Source organism: Balaenoptera ricei, chromosome 4, assembly GCF_028023285.1.
Source record: "Balaenoptera ricei isolate mBalRic1 chromosome 4, mBalRic1.hap2, whole genome shotgun sequence".
Classification (NCBI taxonomy): Eukaryota; Metazoa; Chordata; class Mammalia; order Artiodactyla; family Balaenopteridae; genus Balaenoptera; species Balaenoptera ricei.
The window spans coordinates 92,334,950-92,354,817 of record NC_082642.1 but is presented as its reverse complement, the minus strand read 5'-3'; the positions used below and the strand labels follow the sequence as shown (position 1 = coordinate 92,354,817).

General features: G+C 49.8%; 1 protein-coding gene across 6 annotated transcripts in view; it reads right to left on the bottom strand.

Annotated features, from left to right (window-relative positions):
- The window catches only part of MYLK (myosin light chain kinase), a 267,670-nt gene that overhangs the window by 31,504 nt on the left and 216,298 nt on the right, over positions 1-19,868 (bottom strand). For all 6 annotated transcript variants that reach the window (XM_059920960.1, XM_059920958.1, XM_059920959.1 and 3 more), the window contains 6 exons: positions 19,251-19,301; positions 18,361-18,488; positions 16,251-16,404; positions 8,572-8,874; positions 879-911; positions 688-781 (listed from right to left, as the gene is read on the bottom strand). In XM_059920960.1, the coding sequence (XP_059776943.1) occupies positions 688-781; positions 879-911; positions 8,572-8,874; positions 16,251-16,404; positions 18,361-18,488; positions 19,251-19,301 (763 nt within the window). The remainder of the gene's footprint in view (positions 1-687; positions 782-878; positions 912-8,571; positions 8,875-16,250; positions 16,405-18,360; positions 18,489-19,250; positions 19,302-19,868) is intronic.

Sequence of the window (19,868 nt, the reverse complement as noted above, 5' to 3'; positions counted from 1 at the left end):
CCCAGCGCAGGGTCCTCGTTCTTCAGGACTGTGATGAGGTTGGTGTCATTCCTTTATTGGACAGAAACCCTCCGGAAATAAGAGCTGAGCCCCATTCCTCTCTCTTCCACCTCCCCTCCTCCTCCAGGGAGAGTCAGTGGGCGACAGGCAGCTCTGGGTGCCGCTGCTGGTGGGCACAGCCTGGCTGTGCCGAGAGCCCAGGCTTGCGGTCTGAGTCCATTGGTGTCTCCGCAGCCCAGGGAAGAGCCTGAGCAGAGACTGTGGACTGAGTTCACAAAGCGAGGGGTGATGACAGGAGGTGCACGTCGAGGGGCCGCGTTCTCCTGAAGCACTAGAGCTAGAACTGCTGAACGTCGAGCACGGATCAAAGGGAAGGGATCCTAAAGACGGGCCGGGCCAGACCCGCTGCCCTGGGTTATGTCCCATGTGCGGGGTGGATTGCAGAGGAGGACGGGCCTGCTCAAGCTTGCGGAGGGAGCCCGGGGCACAGCAGCTCCTAAGAGAGTCCTGGCCGGGTGATGCTTTCACGGGTGCCGACAGGTCAAGCCCTCCCGGTTCTGCGGGAACCTCAGTCTGGGGAGTTGGCAGAACCCAGGGAAGGACAGGAAGAGGAAGCAGGGAACTTAACCTCGGGGCCTGCGCCACCCTCACCCTGGGCTCCGGAAGGGTGCTTCCCACTCCACTTACGATCCTATTCTCTCTTCGATGTCGTAGAAGTCAGACACTTTCTGGTCAGTATTGACCGTGACGGTCCGGTAATCGACCTCGGGCTCCTTTTCATCTGCAGGGTGGGGGTCGGGGTGAGTGTGAGCCATCAGACCCCTCACTCATCCCCCTCCACCCCTCGAGTCTTCCCGAGGACGGGGGCGAGCACTCACCATCATCTGACACCTCCACTTCATCCTTCGGCTCTAGGGGGAGAGAGGGCGCGGGCGATTACTAATGAAGGCCCACCGAGAGCAAAGCATGCCGGGGGCCCTGTCAGACTTCAGCCTCCCCCGGCACAAGACCACCAAGCCCAGAGCTCTGGGCATCACCAGGGGGTCAGTGGGTCCACGCTGCAACAGGGCCACGTATCCACCGGCAGGCGCTGGCCTCCTCACCCCACCCAGCCCCTCCTCTGCCAGCTCTCCCCTCCATCCACTCCCCTCTAGCCTTGAGGCCCCCTAGACATGCCCTTCTTCACATCTTTTCTAGTCTCTCTGACTTTCAGAACCTACACATAACTACAACAGTCCCTTTCTGCTACGGCTCAAAAGTCAGCAGCTTATAATTGCTACTAGTGTCAAATCCATTTATCCATTTGCTGAGAACTTCTTCTGGAATTCCAGCTAGGTACCAGTTATTTTGCCAGTGATCATGGGTGTACAAAACAAAATACAGATGGCATGATCTCTGCTCCTTTCTTGGAGCTTATATATAATTTCGTTGGAGAGGAAAAAACACATATCCTTGAAATATCCATTACGAGTGTTATGTAATCAAGCACATGATATCCCAGTACAAACTGAGTAGACAATGGAGGAAGGTGACACAAGTGGGGCAAGTATAAAGTCAGAGCAATTAGTCTAGGAAGAAGGAGCCCTTGAGTTGCGTCTTAAAGGAAATGATGGAACACAGCGAGGAGGTGGGTGACGTCATGCAGGAAGCCAGTGGGTGTTTACGGGTATGGCAAGGAGGGACGGGAGCAGCCCACCCTGGCCGTTCACACAGATGTTTCAGCAGTGGGTGGGGGGTCATGAGGGGACAGGCTGGTGGCCAGAGAAACACACCCACTTCAGAAGTCCAGGCTTTCCTTTGCTTTGGCATAATTAGTCCCTAAAGAGCCACTGTGGCTTCTTGACCTTAGCCAAGTGCCTTTCCCTTCCTGGACCTCAGTTTCCTCATCTGTAAAAGGAAAGCACTGTATTTCTGGGTGGTTTCTCGGGTCCTTGGCTAGCCCTGGATGCCACGCTTTGTGATGTGCTAGGTGCTGCTCAGCCGTGATGTGGGCTGTGTCCCGTCTGACAGTGGGAACCAAGGGAGGCTTCCTGAAGAGGTAGAAAGACCTGAGGAAGCCAGAGAGGGAGGCCAAGGATTTCTAAAGTGTGTGGTGTGTGTGTATGTGTGTGTGTGAACAACTGGGGGAAAGGGTGTGATTTGCTGAAGCTCCCAGCAGAGCAAGACTGAGGACAGGAAAGGGACGGCAGATGGAAGGAAGGTCAGAGCAGACGGGGCGGAGGGGTTGGTCAGACACTGCCCAGCAAGGATGGCTTGTGTGGGGGCGGGCCCAGCTCTGTGTGCTTCGCAAGTGGAATGCTGGCGATGAAGGTGTGGGTCGGGGACCAGGTGCAGCTTGAAACTGTAGACAGTGAGCCTCTCTGTTAGGCTGAGGGCAGAACAAATTACTGAAACCTAAGCAGGCAACCTGAGAGAAGTCACACAGTTCCCATGCAAGATAAGTACCCCTTGCTGGAAAAGAGTTTTGAGAGAGTTTGTAAGCATGTGACCGGGAACAGGAGAGGCTATGATTTGTTTATAGAGTTCTTAAAATGCTGTTGATGAAGTTTAGTTTTAAAAAACCAACACAAGTGGGATTGGGAGGAATATTTGTCACAGAAAGGAAAATGCCATGGAAAAATAAAAAAGGATAAGATCGTTGGGGACTCTCAGATTAGTGGTGGGGTTCACAGATACTGTTGGGATGCGAGTATAACTGGTCGAGTCTTCTAAATCACAGATTTGAGAGTTGAGAGTGACACTGTCAAATTCATGGATGACCAAAATGTACTTGAGAGCAACACACCTGGAAGGTAGTAATGGAGTCATGTGTTCAGGGAGAATTGAATCATTCAGACTTTCAGCATGACAAATCCTAGGGTATCTAGTTAGAACCAAAAGCAGGAGCCCTGTTCCTTAACCAACTGCTCTGGCCAACAGAATGCTGTCATTGGGGACGTGTGCACCGGCCGCCAACAGGTATTATTACTTTGCCCTTGGTAGGGCCTGGGGTCATGTGATCCTAGAACCCTGGCTGTTGGCACTGAGAAAGTCTCAGTGGAGCTGGAGGAGGTATGGGCCATGGAAAGGAAGAGCTGCCATGTGAAGACAATCAGAGAAGATTAGGCCTCTCTGGTTGGGAAAGAAGCCTAAAGCAGACATGATAAAAAACAAAAAAATCACAATAGGCAAGGGTGAGATTAGGGTTACGAACTTTCACCAACTAATGAATACTATAACGTGGGAGAACAATTTAGCGCTATACCTCACATAGGAGGAAGGCTGTAGGCACCTGGAAATCACATCTCAAGAGCCACCATAAGAACGATAAATAGGTTCAAGAGATGTTTAGGTTAGTTTAACAATGGTATTTCAAACAGGGCTTTAAGGAAAGCAAGAGATTCAAGTCAATTCAACAATCATTAACTGAGCACTTGTGGATGCCAGTCACTGGATGGGGCCTTAGAGACAAAATATTAATGATAATAACCACATTTAGTGTCAGGGAGGCCCCATCGTCCTGATCCGTGGTGCCCTCGCTGAGACAGGGGTTTGACCTGTCCTGACCTTTTTGTCCCCATGCCACAGATCCTGGTGTAGAATGAGCAGCAGGATGAGAGAGTACAGAGAGACAGGCTTTCCTGGCCTGGAATCTCTAGGAGGAACTGTCTGTCCTCTCCTCGTGAAGGAGCCGCAGCAGGGCTGTGAGCCCATGAGGGGCTTTCCAATGACCTGTTTCCCGGAGGCATCTTCCAGGTGGCCCTGAAAGAGCATGCAGTTCTAGAACTGGCCTCTCCCCATCTCTCTGACACCAGTTAGAAATGGAGCTAGCCTTCTTGCCCTCGTCTCAAATACCACACCTACCCTCACCTCCTGCCTCTCTCCTTAGCAGTCAAGATGCAGAGTGCTTTCCTGGTACCATGGCTGTGGGGTCCAGCTCAATCTCAGGGAACCCAGGCCCCCGCCTCTGGCTCACTGTCACACAGCAACCCTTCCTCTGTGTGGAACTCAGACCAAGGCTCCAGGCTGAGACATTTCCCTTCCTCCTTTTCCTTCTCGTCCTGTCTCTACTCTATTTGGCAGGGAAATGGCCATGAGAGGAGGAATCCCAGAGGTGTGGGGGAAAGACCACAATTCAATTAGCCAGGCTTTCTGAGCATAAAGGGGTAGTAATGAGAGAGGTGGCCACGTGGTGTCCATCTTTCCATTCAGGAAGGAGCTAAATTGCAGTAGAAGGGACTTCAACGAAATACTTTTTAAAAAATCCACCCAGAAAGAGCTGTGAGATCCAAGAGTTAAGTGGAAGAACTATTTGGAAGATGGTTCCAAGATATTTCTGCAGGCAGATGACACCATCCCCCTGGAGTGGTGTTTCAGGGAGGACCGGCTGAGCGCTCTGGCCCTCACGTGGCACGTGTCTAGCCAGCTCCCTGGACAGAGCGGTCCCTTCGCACGGCGGAGGGCTGCTGTGCGCCCAGCGGGCACTAGAGGGCGCCCGCGCCCCGGGGAGAGCAGCCGCGGCAGCTCAGGGTGAGCGGTTGATCTCCGCTGCTTCTCTAGGGGCTCTGCATCGCTACCCTACTCTGCAAGCAGCCTCTATCACAGCTGTTTGCTAACAACTATATAGACTAGAACAAATTAGGATTAGGAGCAAGGACGGAGTGGATTTCAGAGTTAGAGCTGAGTATGGTGGGAGTGGAGATCCAGACCTGGTTGGGATGGGAGAGAGCAGCTGCGTTGGGTGGGAGGGGGAAGGGGAGGTGCTCGTTTACTCAGGTTTGGGAAGACGAGGAGGGGAGCTGTCAGGTTAGGGGTCCTAGTCTGAGGGGGGGGGGTCTCTGGCATAAGGAGGCCACAGAGCTGGGTGGAGACCTACATGCTACGCTGTGTCCTCCACTGTATCCCTAGCGCCCCGGCAGCACCTGGAACACAGGAGGGGCACCGGACACACTCAGTGAGTGAAAGCAGAGTGAGGGCGGGGATGGAACTGAGAGGTCCGGATGAAGCCAAAAACGGAAGTTGCTGAGGCAGAGGCAGGAAGGGCCGTGGTAGCGGTGGGGAAGGTGAGAGCCAACATTAGCTGCGCTTAGCAGGGGGATGCTTAATTGGCACGGCCTTTTTATGACCACCAGACCCCACGGGCTCACAGAAATGATCTACTATAATCACATCCCTCTTCTACACATGTGCACACACACACACACCCTCAACTTCTCTGAGAGCCATTGCACTTTTAAAGAGGAGAGAGATGATCAACCCAGGCTATAACTGACAGGCTTCTGAGCCGTCCACAGAGAGCTTCACTTGGAAGCCACACCCCCTTACCCTCACCCTCCCATCCCCCCCTTCATCCTCTGCCCCTCAGAGGATGCTCTGTGCTGTTCTGCCCCTTCCCACCCCCTGACCAGGGACAAGCCAGCTGGACCTGGGGGTGGGAGCATCTTCCAGCCTGGAAGCCCTGGGTAGCCTGGACCCCTCCTCTGGATTGCAGGCAATTTCAACATTTCCCTTTGTCTGCTCCCAGCCAGGATGGGCCCCAGGAAGAGAATCTGAGGACCACAGAAGGGGGTTCAGCTGGCCTCAGGCAAGAAGGGAAAGGCCACCTGCCTGGAGCCAAGTGGTCCCAGCCCCTCCTCCCCATAGACCGTCCTCACAGCCCTGGAAGCTGCTGTCCTGGCCTCCTAAGAGCCACACGCGCAGCTCCTGTGGCCTCTGGTCCTCTGTGTGGGGCTCAACAGGTATTCTACAGTCTCTCCTGGTATATGCCCTAAAAGACCTGGAAGTTTTCCCTTGCAGATAATGCACATCTCACTGCCATGTTACCCCTTTTCTATCACTTTTCTAAGGAGCTGGGAGTCATCTTCTTGGACAAAGTAATATGCTAAAAACATGCAGACTGGAACCTGGCTGCTTCTCCTGGCCCGCCCACTCTAACCAGTCTGCTCCCCGTTCTGCTCATGTCAAAGGGCGGCCGATGGCAGTTTTGTCACTCTTTCTCCCGGAGACATTTGTGAGCGGCTAGTGGGCAGGAGCCCCATGAAACTGCAAAGAGGTCTGGCAGGGCTCTCTCGGGCCGGGCTCCACGATCCACGCCGCCACAGCACACTGTGGCTCTCAGAGAGACCTGCCCTCTGGGGATCTCTAGGGCTCACTGGGCAAAGGCCCCCAAGACAGGGCTGCACAGGCAAAATTGTAAATTTGGTGTGTTTCCCACTGGCAACCTCCAAACTTTCTTTCTGGAGCCCTCATTTAATTTGAAAGGAAAGTTTAATATCTGTTTTATGCCTAAATTTTGAAACTAAAGAGGGGTATCAAACTGTAATGACAGTTTCCATACGTCTGATGCCTCTGGCTATATGGTGATTTCAGGACCTGCGCCCTGTCCAGCTCCTGGTCCTTTAGTCTTCTCTCTATCTCACATCTTACAGCTCTCTTTTCTCCTAGAAGTCTTTCACTTGTTTTCCCTCCACCTTCCTCCCTGCCCCCAGCCTTGCCTCCATCTTAAATTCACAGCACTCGTTTTCTTCTCTTCACGTGAAACTTCTTGAAGTAACATTCCATACTCCTGGCCTCTCCTTCTTCCATTTATTCCTTAGCCCCAGGCCAACCATTTTCCACCCTGTGGAAACACTATGGACTTTGCTCTCAAAGATCACAGCTTATCAAAGGGCTGAATCCAAAGATCTTCTTGCATCCTCATCTCTTTCCTCTTTGCCACTCGCTGCTTCCATGTTTCTGCAACACAGCTCCAGCCTCCCCTTGGTTCTCTCCCCTCTCAGTCCTTTCTCCTGGTCATGCAGGCTCCTTCATTTCTGTATCAGTGTAGACTTTCTTTACCCCCCTCTCCGTGCCCATGGCTTCAATTACCAATTAAATAGTGAAGACCCCCCTCCAAACCTGTAGCTCGAGCTTAAACCTTTCTCCTGAGCTCTGGATTCAACCATCCAACAGTCTGAAGACCCCTCCCCATGGATATCCCTCAGACACCTCAACTCAACAGGACTGAAACCAGAACTTCCACCTTCTCTGAACTCCCTGCTATCTAATCTCCAAGTCACTGGGAGGCAGCCTGGCCTCCTCCATTAGTTTAACCAACGGAGCTCAGGCTCAGGCTCAGACAGCTCTGAGTTCAAGCTTCAACACACCATTTCCAAGCTCTGATTTCAAGCTTCAACACACCATTTCCAAGCTCTGTGACCTTGGGCAAGTAGCTTCACCCCTCTAAACCTCAGTTCCCCTATCTGTAAAGTGGGGGTAATAACAGTATCTACTTCGTTGAGTTAGATGCGTGACATAATGCACGTAAAGTGCTTAATGTATGGTTAGCATACAGCAAGTGTTTAATATATGTTAGCCACCATGAATCATAATAATCAACCTCTAAATGGCTCTTGAACTTGTCTTTAGTTGCCCAAGCTGGGACCTGGGAGTAATCTTAGACTCTTCTAACTTTTCCCTTGAATTCTCTGCCCCAAAAGTCATCAGGAATGGTCAATTCCACCTCCTAAGGAGCCCTTACTATACCTCTCCCGGACTACACCACAGAGGCTCAACTGGTATTTCACTGACTCCAATCTCACCCCCCTAGTCCACTCCAGTGCTTCTCGAACTTTCAAGTGTATATGAATCCATGGCGGGGTGAGGGTGGATAATGTTAAAATGAAGGTTCAGAAGGGACTAGGGAAGTGGGGTGCAGAGAGTCTGCATTTCTAACAAGCTCCCAGGATCCCAAGACTAGTGGTCCAGACCACCCCTTGAGTTGCAAAGGTCTAGTCTTCCTCTAACTCTCTTTCTAAAAAAACAGATCTAATTGCATCAAGCCCCTGCCTGAAAACCTTTGATGAACTCACAATTTTACCCACACTGTCCTTTTTGTGTTGCTTCCTCCTGTTCTATCTCACACAGCATATGCCCTGGCCACACACAAGAGTCTCAAAATGCCATGCATTTCTACCACTTTGTACCTTTGCTCACGCTGTTTCCTCTGCGAGGAATGCCTCTCCCAATCTGCCCTACCTCTTGGAATCCTATTCCTTTTTCCAAGACTCAGCATAAGTATTACGTCTAGGAAGTCTTGCCCAACCTTCATGGCAAAATTATTCATGCTTTCTGCTGTGTCTCTGCAATTTGTTTATACTGGTCTAATAGGATGCAGCCCATCTCATTATAGTTAGCTGTCCTCCTTGTTAGATTTTATGCTCCCAATCTTATCGGTCTTCCCTGACACTGAGTTCACCCTCAAATATGAGTGCAAGAGAGGAGGGAGCTGGATGAGTGGGTAGGGCAAGACGTTGAAACTGTAGGTCTACCTGAGCTCCCGCTTTCCAGGACTGTGCTCCTGATTAAGACACCATCGCCCCTGGTGGGAGTGTACCAGAACTGGTGGTTCAATATTTTTTGAAGGATCATAGGTACCTCTTTTAGAATATAGATCAGCATCCCAACACTGGAAATCAAGATCCCAAAAGACTCTGCCAGTCATCAGTGATGTCTTGTCAGTTCCCTTGTACCCGTCTCAGTTCAGGCTTCTACACACACAAGGTAAGTCATGCACATTTATCTCAAGCCAGTAATGAAAGGAAGGCAGCCTACCCTCAGGTTTCTCTCCCACCACTGTGAGTTCAGACTCCTGGCTCGGCTCACTGGTTCCATAGACGTTGATCGCGCGCACACGGAACTTATACTCTCGGTCAGGCAGCAGGTCCTGGATGTTGAAAGAGGTGCTGCGGCATGTGGCTAGTTCCTTCCACTTCTTGTCTGCCGAGTCCCAGATCTCGACGCTGTAGGACTGTACAGCGCTGCCCCCATCGTACGAGGAGCCGTACCAGGACAGGGTCAGCGAGGAGCTCCGAATGTCAGAGGCACAAGGCGTGCCGGCCGGGGGGTCCGGCTTGTCTGCGGAGACAGAAGCACAACATCACCCAACTCTGCAGGACTGCAGGGAGAGAAGTTCTTTAATTTGCTCTGTCATGAGGGAGAAGCCTGGAGAACAGGAGCTGCGATCCCTGGTCCTGGCTCTCCTTCCCTCATCCACACGGTTGCACCTATGTACACACCTGCCTATATGGAAAGCCCCACAAATACCGATTTGCTCAGAAAAAAACCTCTCTTTGGCTAGTTTCCAGTCTACACGTCATGGTTTCCTGTGCTTTGCCCAAGTCATAAACATATTTCTCAGTGTAAACAGACCTAGGAAGCTGCCCAGGAGGCGTGGACTGCTTCCCATCAAAAATATGCTTTGAGAGGAGTTCAATGTGTGTGTGTGTGTGTGTGTGTGTGTGTGTGTGTGTGTCTCCTTCAGGCCTGAGGTCAGTGACCTGTGACATAACCAGGGGTCAGTCTCCACTTTCTCTGGGACCTGGGAAACACCTGCCCCGCTGAGAGTCAGTACAGCACAGTGAGATCTGAAGTCACACACTGGGTTTGAATACAGCTCTGTCTTCATTCATTACTTGCTAAGCTCTCTGTGCCACAGTTTCCTCCTCTGTAAAATGTGCATGATCATAGCACTGGATCACAAGGTTGTTGTGAGATGTTCTTAGAAAAGCGTCTTGTTTGACTAGCCTTTACTGTCATCATTATTGCAGAAGTTTATTTCTAACTTTATAATATATAAAAAATTACTCCTACCCTCTCTCTGTCATCCTCCTAGGACTGCTATAAAATGAGATAGAGAATTTCAAAGCGAACCACAGTAGCAAATCACAATCATCCCTGACTGAGGGCCAGAAAATGAGCTGAGGACACAAACTAGGAGAGGCCCATTTGGCTGGCTGCCTTCCCATTCAGACCAGTAATGCTAAGAACCAGTAACACTGCCGACTTCAAGGCAAATCACGGTAGTCAGTGTGTTCATTAATGAGGTTCTTTAGTTTTGTTGATTTTTGGCAGGTGCTCATCTGAACAGAATTCTATTTTTCAGATTTAGCCTCTGTAGGTGGTTGGTTTAGTTACAGATACCAGTGTTCACTAAGCCTTCATCCCCTCCAAGACAATCTGAGTCCTAGAGCTCCCCAAACTAGCAATTAAAAGCCATGTTTTATGCTCTGTGAATTTATAAGCTATGTGAATTCCAGCTAATTCCTTAACTTCCAGGACAAGTTTGTCTTTTTCATTTGGAAAATGGGGTTAATATATATCTACCTCTTAGGGGTTTTGCAAGCATCAAATAAGCAAACCCAGGTAAAGTACTTGATTCCTACTCTCCTACCCCTCAGCAAGGTAGGAAGGCCAAAGAAAATCCCTGCAAATGACTTAAGAATATTGAGAAGAAAAAGAACATTCTGCCTGTGTGTGTGTGTCCATGTATACATATACAAACACATACACATAAATATGCATACACATACACCTATACATACATACATATACACACACAAACACATACATATATACCTATACACACATCCACATCCACATATACATATACACATACATATTCATTTTCTCCCCTCCCACAAGCCCTGCTGCTTCTACATCCAGCCAAGAACGCACTGCCCGGAAGCCAACCATACCCTGCCACCCCAGCCTGGGTTGACTCGCCCTGGAATGACTCTGGGACCGTGACAGCCACTCCCCACCGGTGGCAGTCACTCTGGAGGCCTCCTATGATGGAACCACTTTCACTGGTTGTTCAGTATGTTCTGTTAGAAAAAACTGTTTGTTCTCAAAGATATATTGGTCTTTTTAGAAATATCTCTGGTGTTGGCTAAGATGTTTATTACTCTAGACTCTCTTACAGGCAAGTGGTTCAAGTCCTCTCAAGACCCAGCTAAGGAAGTAAAAAGGCCTAAAGAAAGATGAAAGACAGACTCCCTGCCTCCCTCCCTCAAAGGAAATGCTTGGAAAACTTCTGACTGGACACGTTTAATGTCCTGTAGTTTGAGATGACGAATACAGATAACACTCCACTGACTGATATTCTCCCCTCCTGCTTTGGTCAAGAAAAGAAAACTTTGAGAAATGGGTATTTTGGAAAAGGTACTATTAATCCCCTACCCTGTTCCAAATTTAGTCTCTTAGCTAAAAGAGAGAGAACTGACACAGGATATATGTCACTGCCTGCAGCATGAGAGAAGATGTGAAGTTTGGGGAGGGTGGCTTTAGTTCAAAGTGAAACCTCAATGCTTTCAAGGAATTTGATGCCATATTAAGGAGTTCGGAACAGATGCAAGTCTGAAGTCATAGGAGATTAGGAGTCCCCACCCGCATGCCTGCCCTTGGAGCCACGGGCTGAGCCTGATGCTTTCTGTTCTTTCCAACCTACGGAGCTCCACATGGAGGCTGGATGAGCTGGGGACGAAAACCCTCAGGACAGAACAGACGTCCTCAGAACAGCCTGTTCTCCAGGCCAAAGAAACAGACGCACTCAGTCTGGGAGGGAGGCCTGGGCATGGCCTGGCAAAGGCCAGGCGGGCTCAGTGTCTGGGGCCCCGAGCCCCATGCTTCCTTGGAATTCTTTCATGGCTCCCTGGAGACTCGACTAGCAGAATGGGAAATGCTGAGTCTAAAGGAAGGGGCTCCGATGGCACCAGTTCCAGGATTTTCTCTTCAGCAAATGTTCTCACTCCTGGGAAAACGGAGGATCTCATCTCTGCTGCTTCTCTGGAGCAACTGCGCTGGCAGCCTCTGCGTGCCTGTGTGTCTGAAGATGGTCTGTGACTGTGCCTAACCCCACCTGGGCCTCCCTTCACTCGCACCTCAGCAGCCACCTGCAGCTTTCAGAGAACGGCGGGGCTGCAAGGGCCCCCAGGTTATCTACCTGGGTAATCCGGGCCCTTCGGGATTAGGCAAGGCACTTTGCTTACCAAGAATACCCAGCTGGCCAGTGACAGAGCCAAAAGGAGATTCTAAAAGGTCTCTGAACCCTCACTCCAGGGGCCTGTTATTTTCCCAGCTATCAGGCTGAATAAGATCAAGAATGCATCTTGCTTAAGCCCAAGCCAAGCATTACGATGAGAAATCTCCTGCCCTTAAAAATCATGCAAGTTCCAAGCTCAGATAGTATTGGGGGATTACTGGGTATCTGGGATTCTCTCTGCTTTGTTTCTCTCCTTTAAAGATATGCAGAGTGGCCTGTTTTTCTTGTGTTGGACAAGTCGCATGAAGGACTTCATCTGGGTCCAGCTGCTCTCTCCTGCCCGAGAGGCCCCTCCCTCACCCTTCCGAGGCTGAGGCTGGAGGCCCACTCATGGGCAGAGGCCCTCTGTGCATCACAAATTCTGCACTGCCTTTTAACATATAATAATAATAATAAGCCTTCAAAATAGCTAAACATCACTCATTTAAAGTAACTGAAGGGAAGGCTAATTTTTTTAAATGAATTTATGCATTTATGTTTTTATTTTTGGCTGTGTTGGGTCTTCGTTGCTGTGCGCGGACTTCCCATTGCAGTAGCTTCTCTTGTTGCGGAGCATGGGCTCTAGGCACATGGGCTTCAGTAGTTGTGGCGTGCGGGCTCAGTAGTTGTGGCCCGCGGGCTCTAGAGCACAGGCTCAGTAGTTGTGGCACACGGGCTTAGTTGCTCCGCAGCATGTGGGATCTTCCCGGACCAGGGCTCGAACCTGTGTTCCCTGCGTTGGTAGGTGGGTTCTTAACCACTGCACCACAAGGGAAGCCCAGGGAAAGGCTAATTTTTATCATCATTTAAAAAAATAGGAGTCATAGACTATCTGAAAAGAAAGGGGTACTTTAAAAAACATACAAGAAGAGACGTTTACCGCTGATTAGTAGAAGTTGTGCTAAACTGGCCTTATTTAGCTGGCTTACAAACGGGTGCTTCCAAAGTGCTTGAAACTGTCTGGAGTAGGCCAAACAATTCCTGTTTCATCTCATTTACATTTTACATCTACTTAATCAACCCTGATCAGATAATACACAGATGTCCCTAGAGACATGCAGGTAAACCTGGGCTTAATCCAGATTTACTTTGGACTGATTCTAAATCCACAGGCTCTGAATGAATGTGGATTTGCTGTATCCATCAACGTGAGTCCTCATTTTATTGAGCAATTCTATTCTTAGCTCTCCAAGGGGGAAGCAGACAGAAAGCCCTTCCCCTCCATTCCATTCCCCTCCCAGGACGGCATTTAACATGCTGCTCCTGCCAGCTGGCGGACAGCCACGCCAATGGCCCTGTCAGCACTGGCCGAGGAGAATGAGAAACTCAACCATAAAAGGCCACAACTGCAGCCCGTGTGGTGGTGATGGGGGAGGGGAGCGGGTGGCACCGTGGGGAGCATGGGGGCAGGGGGCACTGGTCGCAGAAAAGCAGTTCCATGGACTTGACCCTAAAGTTCCCCCAGCAGGAGCAGATGAGAGAGAACACCAAGGAAAACTGGAAACCGCTGCCAGCTGACACGTGGGGGCGTGGCACCAAATCAATACTTCAGGTTCCGGTCTAAGTGGAAAGGCGAACTGGATCACTAGCACCAATCCCCCGCTCGCAAAGTGTTCCTGACTCCAGGAGGGGACAATTAAAATAAGCATCCGGAGTCACCACAGAGAGAGCGAGGGGGTCAAGGGTCTCTCCTGTCTTTTATAGATGAGAAACCTGTTCCCTGAGCCTCTGGTCCACTGGCCTTCCCAGACATAAAACTCCTGACCTAAGGAAACTAAAGAAAGGGGATCAGATCAAAGAACACCAGGTGAAATCCAAAAATGGGTAGAAGACCTAAATAGACATTTCTCCAAAGAAGATGTACAGATTGCCAACACACACATGAAAGGATGCTCAACATCATTAATCATTAGAGAAATGCAAATCAAAACTACAATGAGATATCATCTCACACCGGTCAGAATGGCCATCATCAAAAAATCTACAAACAACAAATGCTGGAGAGGGTGTGGAGAAAAGGGACCCCTCTTGCACTGTTGGTAGGAATGTAAATTGATACAGCTACTATGGAGAACAGTATGGAGGTTCCTTAAAAAACTAAAAATAGGGCTTCCCTGGTGGCACAGTGGTTGAGAATCTGCCTGCCAATGAGGGGGACACGGGTTCGAGCCCCGGTCTGGGAAGATCCCACATGCTGCGGAGCGACTAGGCCCGTGAGCCACAATTGCTGAGCCTGCGCGTCTGGAGCCTGTGCTCCGCAACAAGAGAGGCCGCGATAGTGAGAGGCCTGCGCACCGCGATGAAGAGTGGCCCCCACTTGCCGCAACTAGAGAAAGCCCTCGCACAGAAACGAAGACCCAACACAGCCATAAATAAATAAAATTAAAACAAAAAACAAAACTAAAAATAGAACTACCATACGACCCAGCAGTCCCACTACTGGGCATATACCCTGAGAAAACCATAATATAAAAAGAGTCATGTACCACAATGTTCACTGCAGCTCTATTTACAATAGCCAGGACATGGAAGCAACCTAAGTGTCCACTGACAGATGAATGGATAAAGAAGATGTGGCACATATATACAATGGAATATTACTCAGCCATAAAAAGAAATGAAATTGAGTTATTTGTGGTGAGGTGGATGGACCTAGAGTCTGTCATACAGAGTGAAGTAAGTCAGAAAGAGAAAAACAAATACCGTATGCTAACACATATTTATGGAATCTAAAAAAAAAAAAAAAAGGTCATGCATGAAGAACCTAGAGGCAGGACGGGAATAAAGACACAGACCTACTAGAGGATGGACTTGAGGACACGGGGAGGGGGAAGGGTAAGCTGAGACAAAGTGAGAGAGTGGCATGGACATATATACACTACCAAATGTAAAACCGATGATGGCTAGTGGGAAGCAGCTGCATAGCACAGGGAGATCAGCTCGGTGCTTTGTGACCACCTAGGGGGGTGGGATAGGGAGGGTGGGAGGGAGACGCAAGAGGGAAGAGATTTGGGGACATATGTATATGTATATGTGTAGCTGATTCACTTTGTTATACAGCAGAAACTAACACACCATTGTAAAGCAATTATACTCCAATAAAGATGTTAAAAAAAAAAAAAAGAACACCAGGTGAACGGCTTTCGTGTGCACCACGTATGAAGGCCCACAAGTGCTCTAGGCCCAGCCTGCTATCCATCTGCTGCTCATTCGCTGTCCTGAACGCCTGCCACGTTGGGGGGCAGTGGGCTGAGCATGACGGACAGTGGGAGGCCAGTTAGGAAGCTAGTTTGATATTTCAGGAGAGAGTTGACCAGGGCATGAAAAACACAGTGATTGAGATGGAGAGGAAAAAGTGACCTTGACAATCAGTCTGGAGACAGACTGTGAACTCAATCCTGGGATGTAGGAGATAAGAAAAAGGGAGTGGATCGGGGATTAGGAGGGCAAGGTGACCTCAGAAGGGTAGTCCCAGAAGACTAATGGGTCCTGGGGGTGAGGCTATAGGGAGTTGAAGATTGTTGCCAGGGAGGTGAAGAAGGAGACTCAGAGGAGAGACTGGCTCTTTCAGAGGGTTTGGTCGTGAAGAGAGAGCAGGAGAAAGATGCTAGGGTGGCCAGAGTGAGATGAGATACTGCAGGAGTTATGCGTGCCTGTGCGCATGGCGAAGATGGGAGAGTCCTGGCAACATTTATGGGAGAAATTGGGGAGAAGTTGAAGAGAATGGGGGTGGGGGGTGTTGGAGCCCTCAAGAGCCTGGGGTCCGGAGCACAGGAGAAAGGTGGGAAACACCCAGAGCCTGGAGGGTGGAGTCAGCACGGGGACAGATAGACGCCTGCAGGTGTGGGACCACCAAGCTAAGTAAGTTCATGCCTGATGCCTCCTATTTCTCAGAGAGGCCTGCAGGGTAGGGGGGGTCTTGAGGAATGGCTATCTCAGGGTGTGGGAGAGGGCACTGACCAGCACTGATGCCTTGGCTGAGCCTAGACATTGACAGAGCCCAGCACTGAGGCTGCAGATGGATGTGGTCTCTCTGCCGTGCCCCAAACTCAGGCAGAGCGGCAGTGAAGTTGAAAGGCAGCACTGATTCAAGGTGAGGGTTTGCAAGGGGACTGGGGTTGGGGGCAGGCAGTGGACCAGGGGGAGAAGGGGTCATAGGGGCTAGCTGGAGAGAGCTGGAGTGGTAGAGCTCAGAGTCTGGCTAGAAAGGGAAACCGGGAGGGGATTCATAGGAAGAGGAAAACGCTGTGTGTGCAAGGTCTGGGATTCTCAACAAGCATGAAGGGCAGCAACAGTGTGAGAGCAGGGAGTGGGAGAGCATGGAGAAACGGAGCCTGTGGGCAGAGGGAACGCGTGCTGAAGGAGTGGCCCCGGGAGATGAGGCCTGGAAGTCCATCATCCCGCCTTCCCTACACCCCGTCCCCAGACTCACCCACAACGGTGAGGTTGACCTGGGCCTGCCTGCTGCCCAGCCTGTTCTCCACCAGCAGAGTGTAGCAGCCACAGTGCTCCTGGCGTGCAGCCCGGATGGTGAGCTTGCTGCCATTCTCACTGTTCTCCACCTTGATGTGCTCACTCTCCTGGATCTGGGACAGAGAGTGGGGCAGGCACTGGAGACTTGAGCCAGAAAGGAAGGGGGCTCCGACCCACACTCCTCGCCCCTGGGGATGTGGATACAGCTGCCCGAGCTGCGTGGGGCTGGTCTTGGCTGGACCCTGAGCTTCTCCCTAAGCAGGGAAGACCCCCTAAGGTCTGGACTCTGAGCTTCCCCCTCTCCTGCATCCAGAGCCAAGCTGCCCTGACAGGGTCCAGATCTGGGACAAGCAGGGAGGGTGCTGAGCAGGGTCTGGTGGTCGGGAATGAGCTGTCACTCTCTGCTCCAGACCGGAAACGGGGTACAGTCCAGCCCCCTCCACTGCTCTGGGATGGGATGGTGGGAGAACACATTTGATCAAAGTCACTTACAAAGCCCACCCAGTGGGTTCTGACCTCTTCTGTGCTGTCAAATACCACAGTCACCAGCCAGATGTGGCTATTCAAATTTTAGTTGAGTGGCAAATAATCCAAATGTCCATCAACAGATGAACAGATAAACAAAATGTGGTACATCCAGAAAATGGAATATTATTTGGCCATAAAAAAGGAATAAAATATTGGTTCATGGTACATCATGGATGTGCCCTGAAAACATAACGCTAAGTGAAAAAACCCAGACACAAAAGAACACATATTGTATGATTCCATTTATATGAAATGCCCAGAATAGGCAAATCCAAAGAGACAGAAAGCAGGTTAGAGATTGCCAGGGTCTGGGGGAAGGGGAGAAATGACTACTAATGGGTCTGGGGTTTCTTTTCGAGGTGATAAAAATGTTCTGGTTGCCCAACCTTGTGAATATATGTACACTTTAAAAGGATGAATTTTATGGTGTGTGAATTATATCTCAACAAAGCTGTTATAACAATTTTTAATTAATTGAAGTGTAAAATTCAGTTCCTCAGTTGCACTAGTCACACTTCACGTGTTCAATAGCCACATGTGGTTAGTGGCTACTCTACTGGATAACAGACATAGTACAATTACATCACTACAGAAAGTTCTGTTGGATGGAGCCGGGACTTGGCTAAATGTCTCTGAAGAGGGTTGAGATTCCATCTTACTTCAGATACCACTAGCCCAGACAAAACCCAAGCAAACATGCTTTGGGATAAGGCCAGCTTCTCTTCTTCATCTTTTGAGTCCAACCCTTCCTTCTTCCCCAGTACTAGCCTCCCACCTCTGGGCCTCAGGACAATTTGAATGGGTTGGAAATAGAGCAACAGAGGGCTCAGAAGAAGTCATCACACCTTCTGTAGAGTTCCTGATCCAGGGCCAGCCTGAGAGCTGGGGCCCCTGCTGATCAGGCACATGGGCACACACTACCAACGTGCGATCAGAAAAATGGCCAGGCTCCCCAAGTTTCTCTAAAAGGAACTGGTTGTTTGGAAATTCAAACATTTCCCCGTAGGACTGTTTTTATAAATGGAAGTTAGATTTCTGGGTCAGTAAGCCAAAATTCTGTTTAACGTACAATTTATCTACTCAAATACTCAGGTGCACTTTTATCTCTCCAGCACGTGGTAAGTTTAAGTGGTTGCCACAGATAGGGTTCAGTGAGCTGGCACAGAATCACAGAAAGCTCAAGAGTCTGAGAGGTCATTTAGGTCCCTGGTTCGATTTTCCTGACTCCGAGTAGAATTCTAGACAGAGATACCAAAATCAGGTGAGGGCCATAGGTGGTTTCTGTTTTTTCCCTTCATACTCTTCTCTATCACACAAATTGTCTATAAAACAGGCATTCTTGCTAGATGTAGAAGAAAAGGTCATTAAGAGCTCAGATGTGGTGGGTGGGTGACAGGGGTGTGAGGGGCTCTCCCACTTCTCAGGCCCTTGTGATGAAGAGTGACGCTGCCCTTCGTCACAGCATTTCTCATCCCTTTCGGCCCAGAACTGCTCTGCAGCTTGTGCGGGTTGTTCTCGGGCCACTGCCCTCTGTTACTGACCTGCTTTCGGAACTTCATCCAGGTGCAGGTGATGGGCTGGGCGCCGGTCACTTTACCAAACAGCTCCACAGGCTCTCCTGCGCGCACCTTTTGGTCCTCAGGAAACTGGATGATCTGCGGGGGCACGGCTGGGGGAGGACAAGGGAGAGAGTGAGCTCCGAGGAGGAGGGAGCCTCAGACAGTCTAATCTCATTCGACGCTGCCAGCCACATTGGTCTGTTGCTCCTCTCTCACCTTCCGGAACCTTCAGGGTAAGACGGAGCAATGACCACTGCTTCAGACACCTGGGCTGACGGACCTGCTAGGTTTGTTGGTCTCTTGATCCTGATTCCCTCAGAAGTGACCCACACAATTTATAAGGCATGATTCTCCGTTTGTTGGTTGTTCTGGAATTTGTGCCTTACCCTAATTTTTTGAATCTGTGACCTTACTCCTTTATTAATTACAGAGCATCTTGCCTTCTAACCTCCAGGTCACCCTGGCTGACAGGCTCAGTATGGTTCAAATCCTCAAATGTCTTTTCATGGAAAACAGACAGGGCTTCCTATAACAGGGACATACAGAGCAGAGCATGAGAATAGCACAAAGTGGATTATCTCCGTAAGGGACAGACTGGAGGACACAGAGGTGAGCAGGATTTCACAGAAGGGATGGGAAAGTATCGTGTGATGCTGTCCATACCAGGGAAGCAGGAGAAAAGGCAAGTAGTGGAAGAGGGTGGGGGACCAAGGTGAACAGAGACTCTTGGGGAAAATTCAGCCTGAATAATGCACAGCTTGAATCGGGGAGCGGGTGGGACCACATCCCCAGTGGTCAGTCTAGCAGAGCAAAGGGTAAACCCCTCATGACAGATGACTCCCTTGCCCACAAATGTTGCTGTGACCAATTACCTGCCTTCGGAGGTGTCTTGGGGGCAGGTTTCTTTTTCACAGTTGCATCACCTGAAACAAAGAAGTTCACAGGTTATTTCCTGTTATTTTTTTTTTTACAAGGCTCCTGAATCCTAGGAGGGCATAGTCTTATCCACTGGCCCCTCATCCAGATAGAGCCTTCCCTTGAATATGTCTTTCTGGAGACCTTGCAGTCTCACATGGACAACCTCATGAGCGAATGAGTATCACTTCTCAACAGGGCCTCTGGAGGGGTCCCTGGAGCCTCCAGGGAGATAAAAACTCTGAAAAATGCTTAAGCTTCCATTGTCCATTTCAATGACAATAACCCCAAACTCACTAACTCTTCTCTTACCCTAACTTTCAGGAAACTCATAAGGGAAATTATGTCAGATAAACTGACTAAATTTAGTCCTTGGTGTGGATCCAAGGGTCTCAGGCTTCCTTTGGGTCACAGACTGTGGACTGTGGCTTTTATTTTTTTTAATGTTTGTTGAATGGATCAATGAGTGAACAAACAAATGAATGAACCAACCAATGGTCTCCTTCATTCTTACCCCCCCATTCTCCAAATAACGCACATAAGAAAAATGACCCAAACAGACCAGTTTTGCCACA